Source organism: Strix aluco, chromosome 4 (assembly GCF_031877795.1).
Source record: "Strix aluco isolate bStrAlu1 chromosome 4, bStrAlu1.hap1, whole genome shotgun sequence".
NCBI classification, from domain to species: Eukaryota; Metazoa; Chordata; class Aves; order Strigiformes; family Strigidae; genus Strix; species Strix aluco.
The window spans coordinates 29,667,630-29,684,143 of record NC_133934.1 but is presented as its reverse complement, the minus strand read 5'-3'; the positions used below and the strand labels follow the sequence as shown (position 1 = coordinate 29,684,143).

Sequence of the window (16,514 nt, the reverse complement as noted above, 5' to 3'; positions counted from 1 at the left end):
CTGTTTTGTGCACTTTGGCTCTACTTTCTTGTGATGGTTGATGATTTGATGGTCTGGTTTGGTGTGATGAACCACCTTGATGCCACCTGACTCTATGGAAGAGGGACTTACCTCACTTCATTTACCCCAGTTATCTAAGTTATAATGCTAAAAGGAAACAAATGCTTGTATTTTGTAAAATGTAGTGAACCTGTTTCTGAGGAATTTAGGAAAACCTATGCTGGTTGTGATGAAATACTCCTCCTGCGTGTGTACATGAGTAGGTTTCAGTTGAACAAAGGATATTTTGCAACATCACATGGTTATCTCAGAATCTCCAGTCAAAGAGTTGTCGCTGAGTTACCCCCAAGCCTGTTTACTTTTTAACCTAAATTTAATGCAGGCAAATATGAATTTTATTTTCACAATGTCTGATGATATATATAAAATTAGCCAGTTATTCTTTGGCTGATATTCAAACAGAGACTAGGGTTTTGCAAACCTTTGGGTATAATTTTGAAATCTATTTGAAAGTAGCCCCACCCAATTGCATTTCTTTCATTTAAAAAAAAAAAAGCTTGCATAGGATAGAAGTGGTTTCTGAGAGTCTGCTATTAAAAAAAGAGGAGAAAAGCAAATCCAAGTATTTTTTACTTCTCCTTTTTCTGGCATATGATACATTTCACATATCACTGCAGTAATTACCCTCTCTTCCAATTTTAAAATTATGACAGATTATGCTCAAGTATATTTCTCTGTATTTGTATTTCTGTGAAATTTACCATTTGAACAGGGATGAATAGCAGTTGTCTTTTATTCAGTTGTCTTGTGTTTTTCTGAGTTTGAATCTGCAACCTTGGATGTGGGGCAAAAAGACTTTTCTATCATATGAAGCACAAGAGCACATTTTGCAATCCTTGGTTGCTCACACTGAGTAGTAATTATTCAAATAAGTCTGTGCTGGATACTCATGTAAGTAACTATTCACATGTAACTTGGTTTGTAGTTTCATGATAAAGCAACAGCAGTTTCAGCAGAAAAAACAAGGGTAAGGAGTTCTCCTTTTCTTCTTCCTTCTGCACTGTTTCTGCTCTCTACCCAGATCTGCAGTGTGCTGCCTGTTCACTTACCCCACTGCAGCTGTTTGCAGGGACACATTATGAACCTGCTCAGCAAATTGATCTGAATTAATTAAAAAGAAAAAAAAAGGAAAAAAAATATTCTGGAAGAGTTACAGATTTGAGTCAGAATTACAAGGTACCATCTGTGTACTTAGAATTGATGCTTTATTTTTTTTTAAATTGAATTAGTGATGATTACATCATTTTAATTAATGTACTGCACTAGGTGATATGTTTTCAATGTTAGATATGCAGATCTGGAATTACTACCAGTTTGGATTGATGGGGCCAAAATCTGAAAAAGAGCAGTTGTGCAGGATGCATGAAACCCAAGTCAGAAAGCTGCGAATGCTGATTTCTTAGAGGGATTCTCTGTCTTGAATAGCAGCCCATCAGCTTAGTGTTAAGACTTGGCACTGAAGAACCTAAATTTCTAGGTAAATGTTACCATCACTAGGGAAGGTTTGGAACCCAGAAAACACAATTCCAGCTTGATTTTAATTTTTTTTTTCAGACACAGACAAATGTTTTCTGTTGGTGTTTGTTTTATGACTGTTATGCTAAGTGTGTTTTTCAGAATGCTTTTTTTTCTTCTGAACCACTCCAGAAAAAGTGACCATTACTTAATGTATTTGGGTCATAGAAGCCCTGGTCAGACTGGGGTGCACTTTCTCTTTCCTACTCACTAGAACTTCCACTGGGACTTTCATATGTTTATTCAACTGTTTGAATGTTACATGTGCTTACCGACTGGCTTATGGTGACTAATTGTTTCAATAAACAAATGCAATCCAGGAGCTGGGAGTGGGAACCAGGAGATGCATGGGTAGTGTTGCAACTGCCGGGGTTACCTCATCACTTAAAGCCTTGGTTTTCCCCAGTGAAAACCAGGCAAGGTGGCATGCATAAGAAGCTCTGTCTACAAGTAAAAACTTACTTTGTACATCTTGACCAATATTGACTTAGCAGATTTATCTTAACAGTTGTTTTCATTTGCTTTGAGGAGGGTGTGTGGTGACATCATGGCCATAGAGGTGAATATTTGTGTAATGTGAAGATGGATCAATGCAAGGATGCAGACTTTTTGATTACTTAAAGTTGAGAATGTTTTCCCACCCTAAAAAAAGCTGAGAATCTGTAACTCTTTCTGATTTCAGTCATAATTCCAAGTACTCAGCATCTGTGCAAATTAGATCATATTTGTTATTGTGTAACTCAGGTTGGCAGGGAACAGGGCAAGTCCTTGGCAGGAGTGATACCGTGACAAGTTTAGATGGGTGGCAGCACAAAAATCCCATAGCTGTTTGTGACAAGATAACAATGTGTCATGCAAACAGCTTCATGTCCTGATGGTCTGGGAACAATGGAATATTTTTGGAGGAGAAGTGCAGAAAATTTCTAAAACTGTACTGAAGAAAAAGTAGTAATGTATAGGTTTGATAAGAGGTAAGGGTGGCTGTTACAGGTGCTTCTCAGTGAAGTATAGCAATTTTGTAAAGGAACTTTCAGAATAATAGGTGAGGGTTCAGTTGTCCTGAGCCTTATTTATGGAAACAGAAATGTGGCTGGAGCCACTGGCTTGGAAAAAACCCCAAACAAAACAAGTTTCTGTGACTAAATGCAGATTCAAAGGTTGATCTTCTGACCTGGGAAACTGGTTCTAATCTGCAGAGATCTCCATAGCAGAGATGTAGCAACCAGGTGCAGACATTGACCAATAACATTATCAATGTTTTTATTTTTTTAATGCTGATTTTTGTCAAAAGGATTTTTGTTTTGCTTCGTGTATAATGTTAATGTGACCAAAGAGGGCAGGTAGGGAAATGAAATATTTTAGCATTATCAATACTGAAATTTGAAATCATAGCTAATTTTGAATCCTTCTTGTGCTCTCTAGTGTAGCGGTCTGGGGATCTCTGAGATCACAGTTTCTAAGAAGGATAATAATTATGTTTTTCTTAAGTGCCAACAGAGAATTTATACTACAGAGAACAGAAGGGTTGTTTTGAGTGGGAGTTTCGTGTGCCTTAAGGTGGTCTGAAGGTTAATACTGACTTTTAATTCTTTGAACAATTTTCAGTTCATGGTAGTATCTTTCCTTCTGCAATTACCTTCAAGACTGTCAATTTATTTTTAGAAGGGCAATAAAACAGAATTGGGTAGCTTTAATAATTAAAGGATGCACTCAAGACAATTACTAATTTAAAAAGATCTATCTTCTTCCCAGAAATGCAGTGTGACAAATGACCAACAAAATGTATGTATGCATCAGAGAAAGAAGAGAAACAAGAAGAGATTATTCATAATAATGACCATTTCCAATCCTATTATAGTCTTTTACTTATGCATCTTAACCTGGTCTTATTTTGTAGTTCCACGTAAACCACAGATTAATTTTTTAGCATATACAGATATATACCTTGAAAAGAAAAGGCTATTTTAGAGCAGTGATCAACTACATCCAGCTATGTGAAATGGCAGGAGTGTGGGGATACAAGAGCTTAGTTGGCCAAAACAGGGAGTGAAACGTGGTATCAGGACTAGACTAGAAAGCAAAGGGTGTCATTTTATATACTGTCACAACAACTAATGACATGTTTAGGCACAAAGCAAAAGGAGAGGCACTGAAGTGAATTTGTTTGCATTCAATTTTATTTAAACTTTTCTTTTGTAATGTAATGTTGTGAGGAGGCCTGCGGCTTTTCAAGCTTCTCAGCACAATACTGTGAAATGCACTTTTTTGTCCGTGAAGTTATGTTGCCTGCAGAGAAAAATGTACATACATTACCCTGGTGAATTTTGAAATACTCTTAAGTAGTAAATAGGTGCATAAATTAAGCCCTGTGAGAAATGAAAAAAGTTTTGGTTTTGGGTGGGTTTTTTTTTTCCATAGGTTGGAAGGAAACTTCCTACTGGTACAGAGACCTGCAGTGATTATCTAGGGATTTGGCTTGGGTTATCCCCCTGCCCCCTCCACACATGCACACATGATATTTGTAGTCACTGGTGCCTCAGCAGATGCTGCTGTTCCTTCTTCAAGCCGTGGCCCCTGGCCTCGAGCCGTGCTGCTCTAGCCAGAGCTGCGGTCAAGGTCTGTGCCTGCAGTATGCCCTGGCTTCAGAGCACAGCTCGAAGTGAGGGCCAGACCTGGCAGAAAGCTAGCAAAGGGAAAGGTAATGGGGTGAGGGGAAAAGTTTCTGGAACAGCTTCTTCACAAGCTCCCCCACACCTTTCATTCCTGCCTCCATGCCACGTCCTGTGTTAAGTCTGTGCAGGCAGCAGTCTGTGGTGCATGATGAAATGTCTGGCTGGATCCCTTCCCTAGCCTGCTTCCCAGCCCGACGGGAGGAACACTCACACCCACACAAGGCAGAGTGGCACGCTGAGGTGGCAGCGAGCAGATGAGGGAGGAGGTCCGCTGTGTCCTAAGCTGGCATCATTGCAAAGAACAGAGAGATCACCTGATGATGTCTCTGGCAGGATGCTGGAGCCAGATTTGCAAACAAAGTAACTGTGGGTGCGTTTGTGTTTATGTACTCCTAAGTCTGTCCTACAGGTATCAATCACAGTGTAAAACTTTAAGGCAGCTTGACATTACTGAGCTACCAGAACTGTCAGTAAATTACTTAGATTGTTGATGATTTGCATGAAGTCTTTCTGAATAGAAGATGGAGGGCATATACTTAGCACTTTCTGAAAAATAAGACTTAATTCTTTGTTCTCAAATTGACATCTTCTAAATGACCATTTGTGTCTGAAATTTTTCATTAATATAATTGGGGTGAATTTTCAAAATCACTTTTACTGATCCATGTTCAATTTTGAATATCAAACATTTTGCAAATAGCATTTATGTATGCGCAGACCTTAGCAATTAAAACTTTGATACACATTAGGACTTTGTGGTGAAGAGCAGTCATACACTGCTGTTTGTCTGGAGTGTGTTTTGGACTTCTCACCCATATTTTCTGTGATGTAGGCTGCAGTGTCCCTTATTTCATCCCAGTCAGGTACAGCTTTTGCCTTCCTGGGAACATTCCAGTGCAGCCCTCAGCTGAGCAAACCCTGAACTTTCTTGTCTAATAATTAACTCTTGTAAACTTCCAGATGCTTAGGGTGAGCTCTAGCTTTCTGTATATTCAGGTAGTTTCATTTATAGGTAGAAGTTCTTTTTACTACAGAAATCTCCAGCTCTGTGATCCCCCAAAGATATCGTAATGATTTATTCCTCTCATCTTCACAGGAACTGATATTCAATGGCTAGAAACAGAGCTGACAAGCGGATGAAATGAATATGACTACTATCCTACAAGAGATTTTGATTAAAAGATCACAGCAGAAGAAGAGGACTTCTCCCTTAAACTACAAAGAGAGGCTTTTTGTACTTACAAAGTCTATGCTAACATATTACGAAGGTCGAGCGGAGGTAGGTAACACTGATTTATACTATAAAGTGCCTTTGTTCCTTTTTGCTTTTATATACTCTTGGCTTTTTTCTTACCATATATCATACTGTCAGGAGCAGATGGGGGCAATGCTCATGGGTGCCATTGAACATGAGCTGCCATTTCTTTTTTCTCTTACTTATAATGCACATTGACAGAGGTGCAGATAACTTATCTGGTAGTCAATGTGAACTGGTTCTTAATCACAGTGGTAGTACATAGCCAGAATGCCAGAAATAAGATAAACTAGCTTTTATAGCTGGTCATCAAAACTGATTTCTTTCTCTCTCCAGAGAGATGAAAGATCACTGCTATCACAAAGTGGAGAGAAGGTAGAAAAACTTACAATCGTAGCTTCTTGTGGGCATGTTTACTGTGAAGGCCATTACTTTCACAGCTAGGAATTAACTGAATTCAAACAGGAGGAAAAACACTTGGTAGGAGCAGTGCATTGCAGACTAAGTTTGCTAGAGATGAGATCCATTAAAGTGGATCATGTAAATTTGTAATTGAAATGAAGCTAGAAGCAGTTTATCTTTGACAGCACAAGCAGCTTATCCCTGTTACCACTTTCTGTGTAAATTCAGTTACACCAGAAATCAGCAGTTTAAACTAGGCAAATCTTCAGACCAGCATTTCTTTCAAATGAGCTTCACTCAGTTTCATCAAGGTCACCTGCCCCCAGAGTGCCCTGTCATATCTTTAGTGCTGGGGGTGAGATTTTCCACTTAACTGAGGCTGCTTTTCAGATTTGTCACAATGCAAAAGGGGATTAGAATGGCTGCAGTATCTGATGAAGCATGCTCTACACCTTGGGAAGCCATCCAACAAATAAAACTTAATGGAGACAACTCTGCAAACTCTTGTGTCAGCTGTTACCTCTGATGAAAGAAGGGGGTACAGAAAAGTTAAGGCTTGCTAAGCATGTTTCTCTTGCCAGAGCTTGTGCTTGCAGCAGAATTGAACTCACTTACCATGCTCCAAGATCACAGTGGTCTGTTGTAGCTGCTGTACTCTGAATATAGCTCAGGCCCCGTCAAGGATTAAGAACAAGATCACAGACTGGCTGAGGTTGGAAGTGACCTCTGAAGGCCATCTGGTCCAAGCCCCCTGCTCAAGGGCCACCTAGAGCTGGTTGCCCAGGACTGTATCCAGATGGCTTTTGAATATCTCTATGGATGGAGACTCCACAACATCTGCCAGTGCATGGGCACCCACACAGTTAAAAAAAAAAAAAAAAAAAAAAGTTGTTTCCTGATGTTCAGAAAGAGCCTCTTGTATTTAATTTTGTGCCTGTTGCCTCTGGTCCTGTCACAGGGCATCACTGGAAATGGGCTGGCTCTGTCTTCTTTGCACCCTCCTTTCAGGCATCTATATGCATTAGTAAGACTCCCCCGAGCCTTCTCTTCTACAGTCTAAACAGTCCGAGCTCTCTCAGCCACTCTTGATAGGAGAGGTGCTCCAGTCCCTTCATCATCTTTGTGGCCCTTTGCTGGACTCTCTTCAGTATGTCCAGGTCTCTCTTGTAGTGGGGAGCCCAGAAGAGGACACAGGTCTCCAAATGTGGCCTCCCCAGTGCTGAGTACAGGGGAAGGATCACCTTCCTTGACCTGCGGGCAATACTTTATCTAATGCAGCCCAGGATACCTTTTGCCTTCTTTGTGGCAAGGCCACATTGCTGGCTCATATTTGACTTGACGTCCACCAGGACCCCCAGTCCCTTTTCTGACAAGCTGCTTTCCAGCTGGGCAGCCACCAGCATATACTGATGCACGGGGTGGTTCCTTCTCAGGTGCAGGACTTTGCACTTCTCCTTGTTGAAGTTCATGAGGGTCCTGTCAGCCCATTTCTCCAGCCTGTTGAGGTCCCTCTGGATGGCAGCATGTCCCTCTGGCTCATCATCCTTTCCTTCTGGCTTTATGTCATCAACAAACTTGCTGAGGGTGCTTTCTGCTCCATCATCCAGGTTATTAATGAAGATGTTGAACAGGATTCGACCCAGTATTGATATTGACTCCTGGGGTACAGGGCTAGTTACTACCCTCCCAACTACTCTAACTAGTCTTTGTGCCACTGACCACCACCCTCTGGCTCTGGCTGTTCAATCAGTTTTCAGTCCGCTCTGGAATATGAATTTGTGTATTTTTACTGTCTGTGGAGTTAAAATATGTACTTCTTTGAATGTTGTAGTTTGGGGGTTTTTTGTTGTTCTGTTTTGTTTTGTTTTTTTTCTAGAATGCTCCCCCCCACCCTGAGAATAAATAGGTGGGGGCTAAGAAGACCTCTGAAACATGTCTTGCATGCTTATCCTCTGTCAGCTTACATGCAGGGCAAATAGAAATGTGACTAACAGGTTTTGCAGGTCTAGTTGTCACCCTTTAAGAAGTTGCTACTTCCAACTTTCCCTTTCCAGCTTTACTTTTTCCCTGCAGGTTAATGTCCTCTGGCTAAAATACCCTTCTAGGAAACTGATGAGTGGATCTGTCTCAGGAGGGGTTTAAACTATCTATCAGTTTTATTTGCAGTGAGATAGAGCAGGGCTGCCTGTAGTGCCCTCAGCTGTGGAGGCAGTAAGTTCTTAAAAGGTTCCAGCCTAAGATAAGGACAGTTGAGGTGAAAATATACATTACACCCACGCTAGCCTAGCAGTTTGCTGCTGAAACAGGCAGATCCATCTCATCCATGTCCTAGCCTTGCAGGCCTCCCCCATCTGCTTGAATTGGTCCTGGCACTTCTTGAAATCCATGCTGCTCTTAAAAAAACCTTGCTAATCAGCAGAAAGATATTTGATCCAGTTTTATTTTTGCTGGATTAGTGTTCTGCTGGGTTAGCAAGCCGTGTTAGGCTTGGTGCAGGATCTAACAAGTGCCAGAGGCGGTGCCAGGTGGAGGAGGAGGACAGGATGCTCTGGCTGTTGACATCAGCAGGTGGTTAGACTGGCTCAGCCATAACACATAGCTTTCCAACCTCAAACCCTTTTAATTTTCACTCTTCCTCCCACTTCAGATTATTTTAAACATTAATCAGCATTCTATTTTATTAACAATATTGTCTGAAAATAATGAGCTCTGATCTTAGAGGGGCACACTGAATATTTTTCACAGCAATACTTGGTCTCTATTTGAAAAAAAATAATTACTGCGTGACTGAGATCTCTGACACAGCAGTAATTCCTTTGTGTCACTGGGCAACTGAAATGGAAAAACTGGGGCTTTTATCATTTGTTTGGTTTTTGATTTTTTTTAAGTCGATGATGGCTGCAAATTTGTATTTACAGTAAGACAGTTGTATATTCTGGTTGAAGTAATTTATATAAAAAGAAAAAACTTATTAGAGATTAAAATAATTCTGGCCCCTCTGAATAGTTGGGAGATTTATTGCTGAAATAAATGTGACTACTGTGTATGCTGGTTGAATTTAAAGATATGACAGATGAAAGGATAGGTACAGACTGATCTCATTTCAGGCTTGGCAATATTCAAAGTCCAGATTGGTAAGATAAACATAGAAATCCCAGGCTAAGAGGATCCCACACCCTCATTTTAATCACATAACTGCAGTGGTAGCAGTCTGCCAAGGGTGGCTGAGTTCTGCTCCCCTAGGCAAGTGTGTATGATTCCCAGTGTGGTCGCTGGTGAAACTGAAGTCTTTTCTTGTTTTTACCATTTTAACTTCTACGGGAATTCAGTAGAGAGAATTCAAGAAGAACCCAGAGTTTGTGGGTCATGTGAATAGTCATACCACTTCTTTTTAAAAACAAGATTAAATTAAATCTCGTTAACCAAATCAGTCAATACTCAGTGTGGGCAGGTCAGGATTGTAAATAAGGTGACAGAATTAGATACTTGGTATGTCTGGTGACAGAAGTAGAATATTTATGACAACAGAAAGCAGTCAGCCATAGCAAATATTTTTGTAAATGCTGCTGAGAGGTTTAACTGACCCTGTTCTGTGCAGCCGGTGGTAGGGGATCACTTGCTCTTTGACCAGAAACTGCAAATTATGGAAGCTCTCTCCTCTATTTTTTCTGTCCTATGTCTTGACAAAGTGCCATATACCTACTTGGAGCAATAAATTATTATCTCATAAGCATGACTACTAGCAACAGGGTAAAATCCTGTTTAAACTTGCTCATAACCTATATAAACCTTTTAATACATGTTTTTAAGCAGCTCAGGCACCCTGTCAGGGCACAAAATGCCTACAGTGAAGCTGGAGCTGCACTGCTGCCATGAGAAGGAGAAATATAGCTTCTGTACTTAGAAATATTGCTGGACTATAGGTCATGGAGGAGGTGCGTGAGCTATCAATGAAGCATAACTACAGAATCAATAAAGAGGCTGAATTTCAAGACTGGTTTCAAAGCACAGAAACCCCGAGGAAGGAGAGTCCTGGTTTAGGTCACCTGTGAAAAGCTCTACAATTAGTAATGTCATGGGAAACTTATTTTGTGTAGGAAGCCAATAGGACCTTGGCTTTTATGGCTTGACTACTTCTGGGCATTATACTGTTTGGTTAAAAAAATGGGAGATGTATCACCTTAAGGTTGGAAAGAGTATTTTCTGTCTTTTTTTTTTTTTTTTCCCTTAAGGTTGTAAAAGTGGCTAAAGAGATCGGAATGTGATGGATTCCATTTGTAATGAAGACAAAAAATCTTGTAGAAAGAAATAACTGACTCTGCCTCCAAGCACAGAATACTGATCATAAATGTATAAAAATAGAGAAGTAAAATGTCTTCCTGTTCTGAGTACGCAGATGTACTGTAAAACTGAATATGCTGCAGTCAGAAGGATTTAAGATATGTACAGTGTTCTCAAATATAATTGTAGACTTACCAAGCCAACTTTAAATGGATTTACGTAGATAGTAGTAACTACAGCAGTTTGGAAGTGAGAGGTAATAGTCATTTTTGCACAAACTTGCCCTTGCTCTTGAGGATTTCTGCACTATGCTTCCTGGTGTCAGCTAGATTGCAGTGTAACTTCTTCAGGTAATCTGGTTGTATAGCAAAGGCATGTAGTGCTCTAGTGAGGAAACACTAGTGTGAAATATTTTATTAGGAAATCTCTCAAATTTTCTGTAGTTTGAAAGCTCAGCATACTACTTCAGTTATGCTTCTGTTCATTTTCCTGAGCTATTATCTTCTAAGAAATAAAAAAAATACTAATCTGTAGGAAATTAATAAGCAAAGTTAAGTAATTTTAAAATAAACCTACTTGTCTGAAAATCAAATATTTAATGCAGTAATTAATCTAATTTGGAATGTTTTTTCTATTTTTGACAAGCAAAAATTTAGCTAAAATTTTAGTATGACTTTTCCCAAATTGCTAATTTAATCTTGAAGGGAGTGTACATTTGAAATACAGGGAGGCATTTGTGGAAATAACTTCACATATGCACGGCCCTGGGTATGTTTGGCCATTTTCTTTCAAAAGTGTCCTCACATCTTGCATATTCAACTTAAAATGCTCTGGAGTTTATTTTCAAAGGTGTGGTGCATTCACACTTTCAGCTGACACTGTTTGGAAAATCAAACCTTAGTGTTTATCTAGGAGTCCATCTTATCCCTGCAATTGGAAATACTTCAGTAAATATTAGCTGAACAGCTTTAATGGAAAGGAATATTCACTTTACAGCTCTACTAGTATGCCTGGTGACTGGTGTCCCACAGTGCAAGTGCCTCACACGCTGCTTTGCGGAGTGGCTTACCTGCTGCAAAGAACAGCATTTTTTTATTCCTCTTGAGTTAGCCAGCAGGACAGACCATGCAGAAACAGCATTCAAGCTACTGCATCCACCAGAGTGGTCCACCAAGTACGCTGGGTTTATCCTCTTTCTCTTTGTGTGGCAATAACTTTTACGGTTGTGAATTCTTTCTCAAGGAATGGTCAGAAAATGTCCCTGAACTGTGAGAAAATGTTAGGGCAGTCAGATGGCCCTGACTGGAGCAGGCTTAGTGCTGCGTTGCAGAATAGTCGTGATAGCAGGTAACATCTACTTCACACAAGTTTTAGTTAGATCATGCTGACAGAGCAGCTCACTTGATTTAGAAGTGCCGCTAGACTAGAGGTTTTTGCTCTAAATGGCATTTTAGGTAAGGGAAAGTCATTGAGATGAAAGCAAGATAATGAACATAGGTGTTAAAGTACTTCTTGTCACTGGAGTAGTTGAAAGGAGCTGGTTTGCGCAAGTGAGATGTCCTGCTAGTTTGTTGGTTTGAAAATTTCATATTGATGTTTCTCATGAGTGTGGTGCTTCCACAGATCCAGTCATCATTTTACAGATTATTACCAATGTGTGGACTCTTAGTGTCCTCATATCTATTGAAGCTGTGGAGTGTTCCCTTTCACTGTGGTATTTTTTTCTCTCTCAGCTTGCTTAGCAGTGACGTTTTTTTAGTTTGAAAGTGTGCTGATGTGTGTGGTTTGGTTATTGTCCTCCCACATACAGCGTGGCATGTTTGCATTAACCTTTCCAGCGCACAGAAACTTGCACTGACCTTAAGTATGAAGCTGATGAATATGAGCTCATGAAGGTGAAATTGCTTTAAGCTTTAGCATCCTTATTGTTTGCTCATGTCCACTGTATGGATTAAAGTTTAGAGCAATAAAAGGCTTATATCTGATTTTGTGTTTTCAAAGGTATAGGCTAAATCCTGGTCCCCATGGTTACCCTGCATGTGTTTGAGTGAATGGGAGTCTGCGGCAGTAAAGGGAGGACGAAATGGGGGAGAGTCTGTGCTACAATACCCCATTATCTCTGGGGGGGCTGCACAGAGGATACTGGGGTAGGCACAGCACTTATTTATTAGTATGCAGAAGCCAGTTGCTTCCACAGAAAAGGCAAACAATAGCCCCGGAGGGAAAATGTTTGAGTCTTATTTAGAAGGTTTCTTCTGGGGAGTCAGGTAGAAGGCAGCTTTCTGATGAGCTGATCTTGGGAGGTGCAGAGTGCTCTTATCTTCACTGGCAGTAGTGGTATTTGCCATCAGGATCAGACTTGTGTGAAAACTATCTTTCATAAAGAGAACAACTGTTAAAACTAACAAAAAAACAACTGGATTTTTATTAAAAAGGCAGAAAATAACCTTGAACATTCTTGGGGGTTGCTAATTTTGAAATTCTCTTCCTAAGTAAAAAGGACTCTCTGCAGGAGTTGCGTGGGGTTCTTGTAATTTGAATAGAGAGGAGACAGAAACTACTGAAAATACCGTGGTGATATTTTAAGGAAGGAAAAATAACTTTAAAAGCTTTGGGGCCCATGCTAAAGCTGCAGGTTTCAGGGTAAAATTGTGTAGCTTTATTGCAACACTAATCTTGTGCAAATACTTCCTTTGGAGCATAACAGCATTATAGAGTTCCAAAAGGCTATCCTAGTTTCTTTTTTTTTTTTTTTAAACAGAAGATTAATGTGTATTGGTTCTACTGTTGCTTATTCCTATAGTGCTTATCCTTTATTATTTTTAACTTATTGAATTACCCCAATTTATATAGTTTCCTTAGCCATTGCCTAGGTGATTTAATTCTTTGTATAAATGAAAGCACAGTTCAGTGTTAAAATGCTTCTGATTACATTAGAAAATTAGAGTAAGCAGTGGAGTAAGATAACTTCTGAAATGAGTAGATAGGCACAGCCTTTTTTTTTCTAAGTCATAGCTAGTGATGATGGAGCCTTCTTAAAATACTTGCAAGTTTGTACAATACCTATTCTAGCTAGACCTGGAAGAGGACTGAGTTGGCTGCTGTTTCACCTCTAGGAAACAGAAGTGGCTATACACTTCTTACATGAATCATGTAGAAGTCGTGTAGCTGTACTTACTGGGGATATGCCTTCACAACTGTCTATAAGAGAGGTTGTGGCTTTAGATCAGTTCAACTCTTACTGGTTAGCAATTTTTAATGCAATTAAATACAGTTTTTCCCAGCATTTTCAGAAAAAGAATGAATCAAAATTTTTAAAATGCAGTCAGGATAGGTGGATTGTTTAAAATGGACATGCACAAACACATGTGCTTTTATATAGTTATATATATATATAAGAAATTAAAGATGTAATGATGAACTTGTAACAGTGGTTTTCAGCATAAATTATGTTGTGAAGCATGTACAACTATGTATGTACAAGTTATCCCACCTAGAATGGTGCCTGTCATGTGCATCCTGATAGAGGATATTGTGTTTGTATCTCTTATGAAAAACTAAAGAATAAAAATACATGATGGAATAGAGGGCTTTTCAAAGTTCTTCAGAAGATCTATATTTAAATGCTAACTCAGAATGAGTAGCCACCTTTTCTAATTTTATAATACTCTATAATGACTATAACTGCTTCTACAGATTAGCAGCATTAGGAAAATAGTTAATTTTAACTTCTTTCCTTTGCACTTGATTACACATAAATCAAGACAGAACTGGCAAGTGACTTGGTAATCTGTAGATGACTGACCAATGGATACTCTTCAGGTTATTGTTTGTCAAGCAAACTTAGACATCTTTGTTGATATAACAGTACCTGCGTTGTTATTTGTATACACAGATCCCTTTGGTCAGCTAGAGTAATGGAATTGTGAGATATCCATCTCTGATAAGAGAGAGGAATGTGGGAAGCTGAGTCTTTCTTCAAGTTAATACACAGATGTAAAATTTTATATAAGCTGTGTAATATTGATTCAGTTATTTTGTGATAGCTGCTAGTCCCCCACAACAGCAGTGAACACTTAGAGCAAAAACCCAGTCCAACTGAGGAGCTGCTTATCAAAGCATAAGATGTGCCAACAAGTAAGTAGAGACATGGTGCAAAGCAACCATTGATGAGATGTTACTGCAGATTAGTTGCCTACACCTCTTTTGTATGGTAGCCTGGGGAAGATGAGGGTTGATCTAGGTCTGTAGCTAGCCACTGCTCAGAAAAAATATAGTGAGGAATCAGTTTTCTTTTAGGTAGATCAAACAGTAGGAATTAATTGTCAAAAATAGCTGCACATAAAGCTGGTCAGCATTTTGAACTGTCAAGGTGATTGAAAGAGAAGACTCTGTTCTGCAGCAAAGGCCCCAGATACCTCTTGGGAGGGCCTAAAATGAGTCAGGAGGACAGCAACTGAGAGAATCTGAGAAGAAAAGTCTCACAGAGAGAGTCTGGATGGAAGGTCTACTGGGAAGCAGTAGATGTTGGCATTGGGAACCATGAAGCTCCATCCTTCCTGGTTTGTTTGTTCCAGTTACCTCCCTCGCCCCAGATTCAGGAAAAGAATTTTTTAAAATAATTTTTTTCCTCATAGGTGGAGCTACTGTATTGATGATGATACAGAAGACACCAAATATTGGCTGAAAACCCAAGAGAAGACAGATAACAGTAGGCACAGCTGGGGAAATTTTAAGCAGGTGCAAGTGAAAGCTGCTCAAATCAGAGAAATAGCTTAAAGCAATTAGTGTGAATGGACACAGCTTAACAGATGCATGGGAATGCTTACTTGAAAAGATCAAGTTATAAAGAAGTTTAAATTGTAAAAAAAGTTATGTTGCAGTAATGATTCCCTGTTCTCTATAATATCTATCAAGAGAAAAGTGATACAAAATGAGAAATTGCAGTAATTACCTTTCTGGAAGAATTTTGGCGTTTGAGTTGGAACAAATTAGACATAGTTGAAGTTGAAAAGTGTAGGTTGTAGTTGCTGAGACACTGACAAGGCATGGATGAGAATATTTACCTTATGACTAGACAGAAGTGGATGAATCTTAGAGGTGCTAAGAAGGAAGAGCTGGAAGATAAATTCTGGAAGGCTAGAGAAGGCCTAGTTTTAAGAGTGCAGAGACGAAGCTGAAAAACTGCAAACCATGAAGGTAATTTCCAGAACAGTGCTAGAAAAAAACAGGCTTATTGGATGTACCTGGAAGATACCAAAATTGCACATAAGACAACAAAGATTTGACAAGAACCAAAAATAAAAAACCCTTCACTTGTCTATGTTCTTTCTGCCATGGGGTAACAAGTGTCATGGGTATCAGCGAAACAGCAGATATCCTGTGTTTTCATTCCAGTAAGGGTTTTTTGACAAGGTTGTATGAGACATTTTCAGATGTCAGCATTAGAAATGATCTATATAAACCTCTTGTAAGTCTGATTGCAGAACACATGGGAAACTGGTACAGTGTTCAGTTGGCATTGGTGACTTGTTTTCAGATTGAAAGACTGTCTTGAATAAGGTGTCCTGTCTTGTATTTCAGTATTTTCACTAGCGTTATTGTTGCTGAAATAGAGGCTTGTTGAGTTCTCAGGTGACATAAAACTTGAAGGAGCTGCAAACATTTTGAAAACAAGTCTAGAAATGAAAGTGGTATATTGGGATTAGGTGTGTGGTGCATTTGGTTGCTTGGCTTTTTTGTGGAATGTGATTCAGTGTGTACAGGTGCAAAAGGTAAAAGTTGAGGCAGGAATGCTGAAATGTTCAAATGTGGAACGTCAATAAGTAGCTAAGTGTCAGGCTGTCCCCAGCAATACCTGGGTGACAGGATAGTGAATCATAAGCTGGATATGCATCAATGATACCATGTTGCTGTGAAAAAGGCAAATGTAACATTAGGATGAATAAACGGGAATGTGAATCTTTACAATCTAATGATAAGGCATCAGCTGCAGTGCTGCATTTGGATTGGGGCAATAAGTTTCAAGAAAGAAACTTATCTCACCTGTCTGTGAGATTCAAGGCAGGAACAGCAGGAAGAATGAGGTTCCCAAAAGCCTGGACTGTCATGAAGGGTTGGTGGAGCAGTAAGAGTTTACAGCAGAGAGATGAACTGGTGATGGACAGGAATCTTCAAAGGCAAAAAGCCCCTCAGCTCTGTACTCATGGACTCCATCATCTGAACCTTGAAAGAGTAGGTAAAGCAGCTGGTTCCTTGACTAGGTGACCTCTTGGGTCCTGTCCTGAGGCTCTGGTCACTTGCCTGTGATGCCCGTGGACTTCTTGGCT

At 39.6% G+C, this 16,514-nt stretch overlaps 1 protein-coding gene across 8 annotated transcripts in view; it reads left to right on the top strand.

Annotated features, from left to right (window-relative positions):
* Positions 1-16,514, top strand: part of TEC (tec protein tyrosine kinase) — a 52,805-nt gene that overhangs the window by 14,206 nt on the left and 22,085 nt on the right. For 7 of the 8 annotated variants that reach the window (XR_012623070.1, XR_012623069.1, XM_074822488.1 and 4 more), the window contains exon 2: positions 5,344-5,526. Coding sequence is in view for 6 of the 8 variants with exons in the window: in XM_074822488.1 (XP_074678589.1) it covers positions 5,389-5,526 (138 nt within the window). In the remaining 2 variants the exon portion in view is untranslated. Of the gene's footprint in view, positions 1-4,599; positions 4,618-5,343; positions 5,527-16,514 lie in introns of those variants that run through there. The other variant, XM_074822484.1, reaches the window with a different exon arrangement.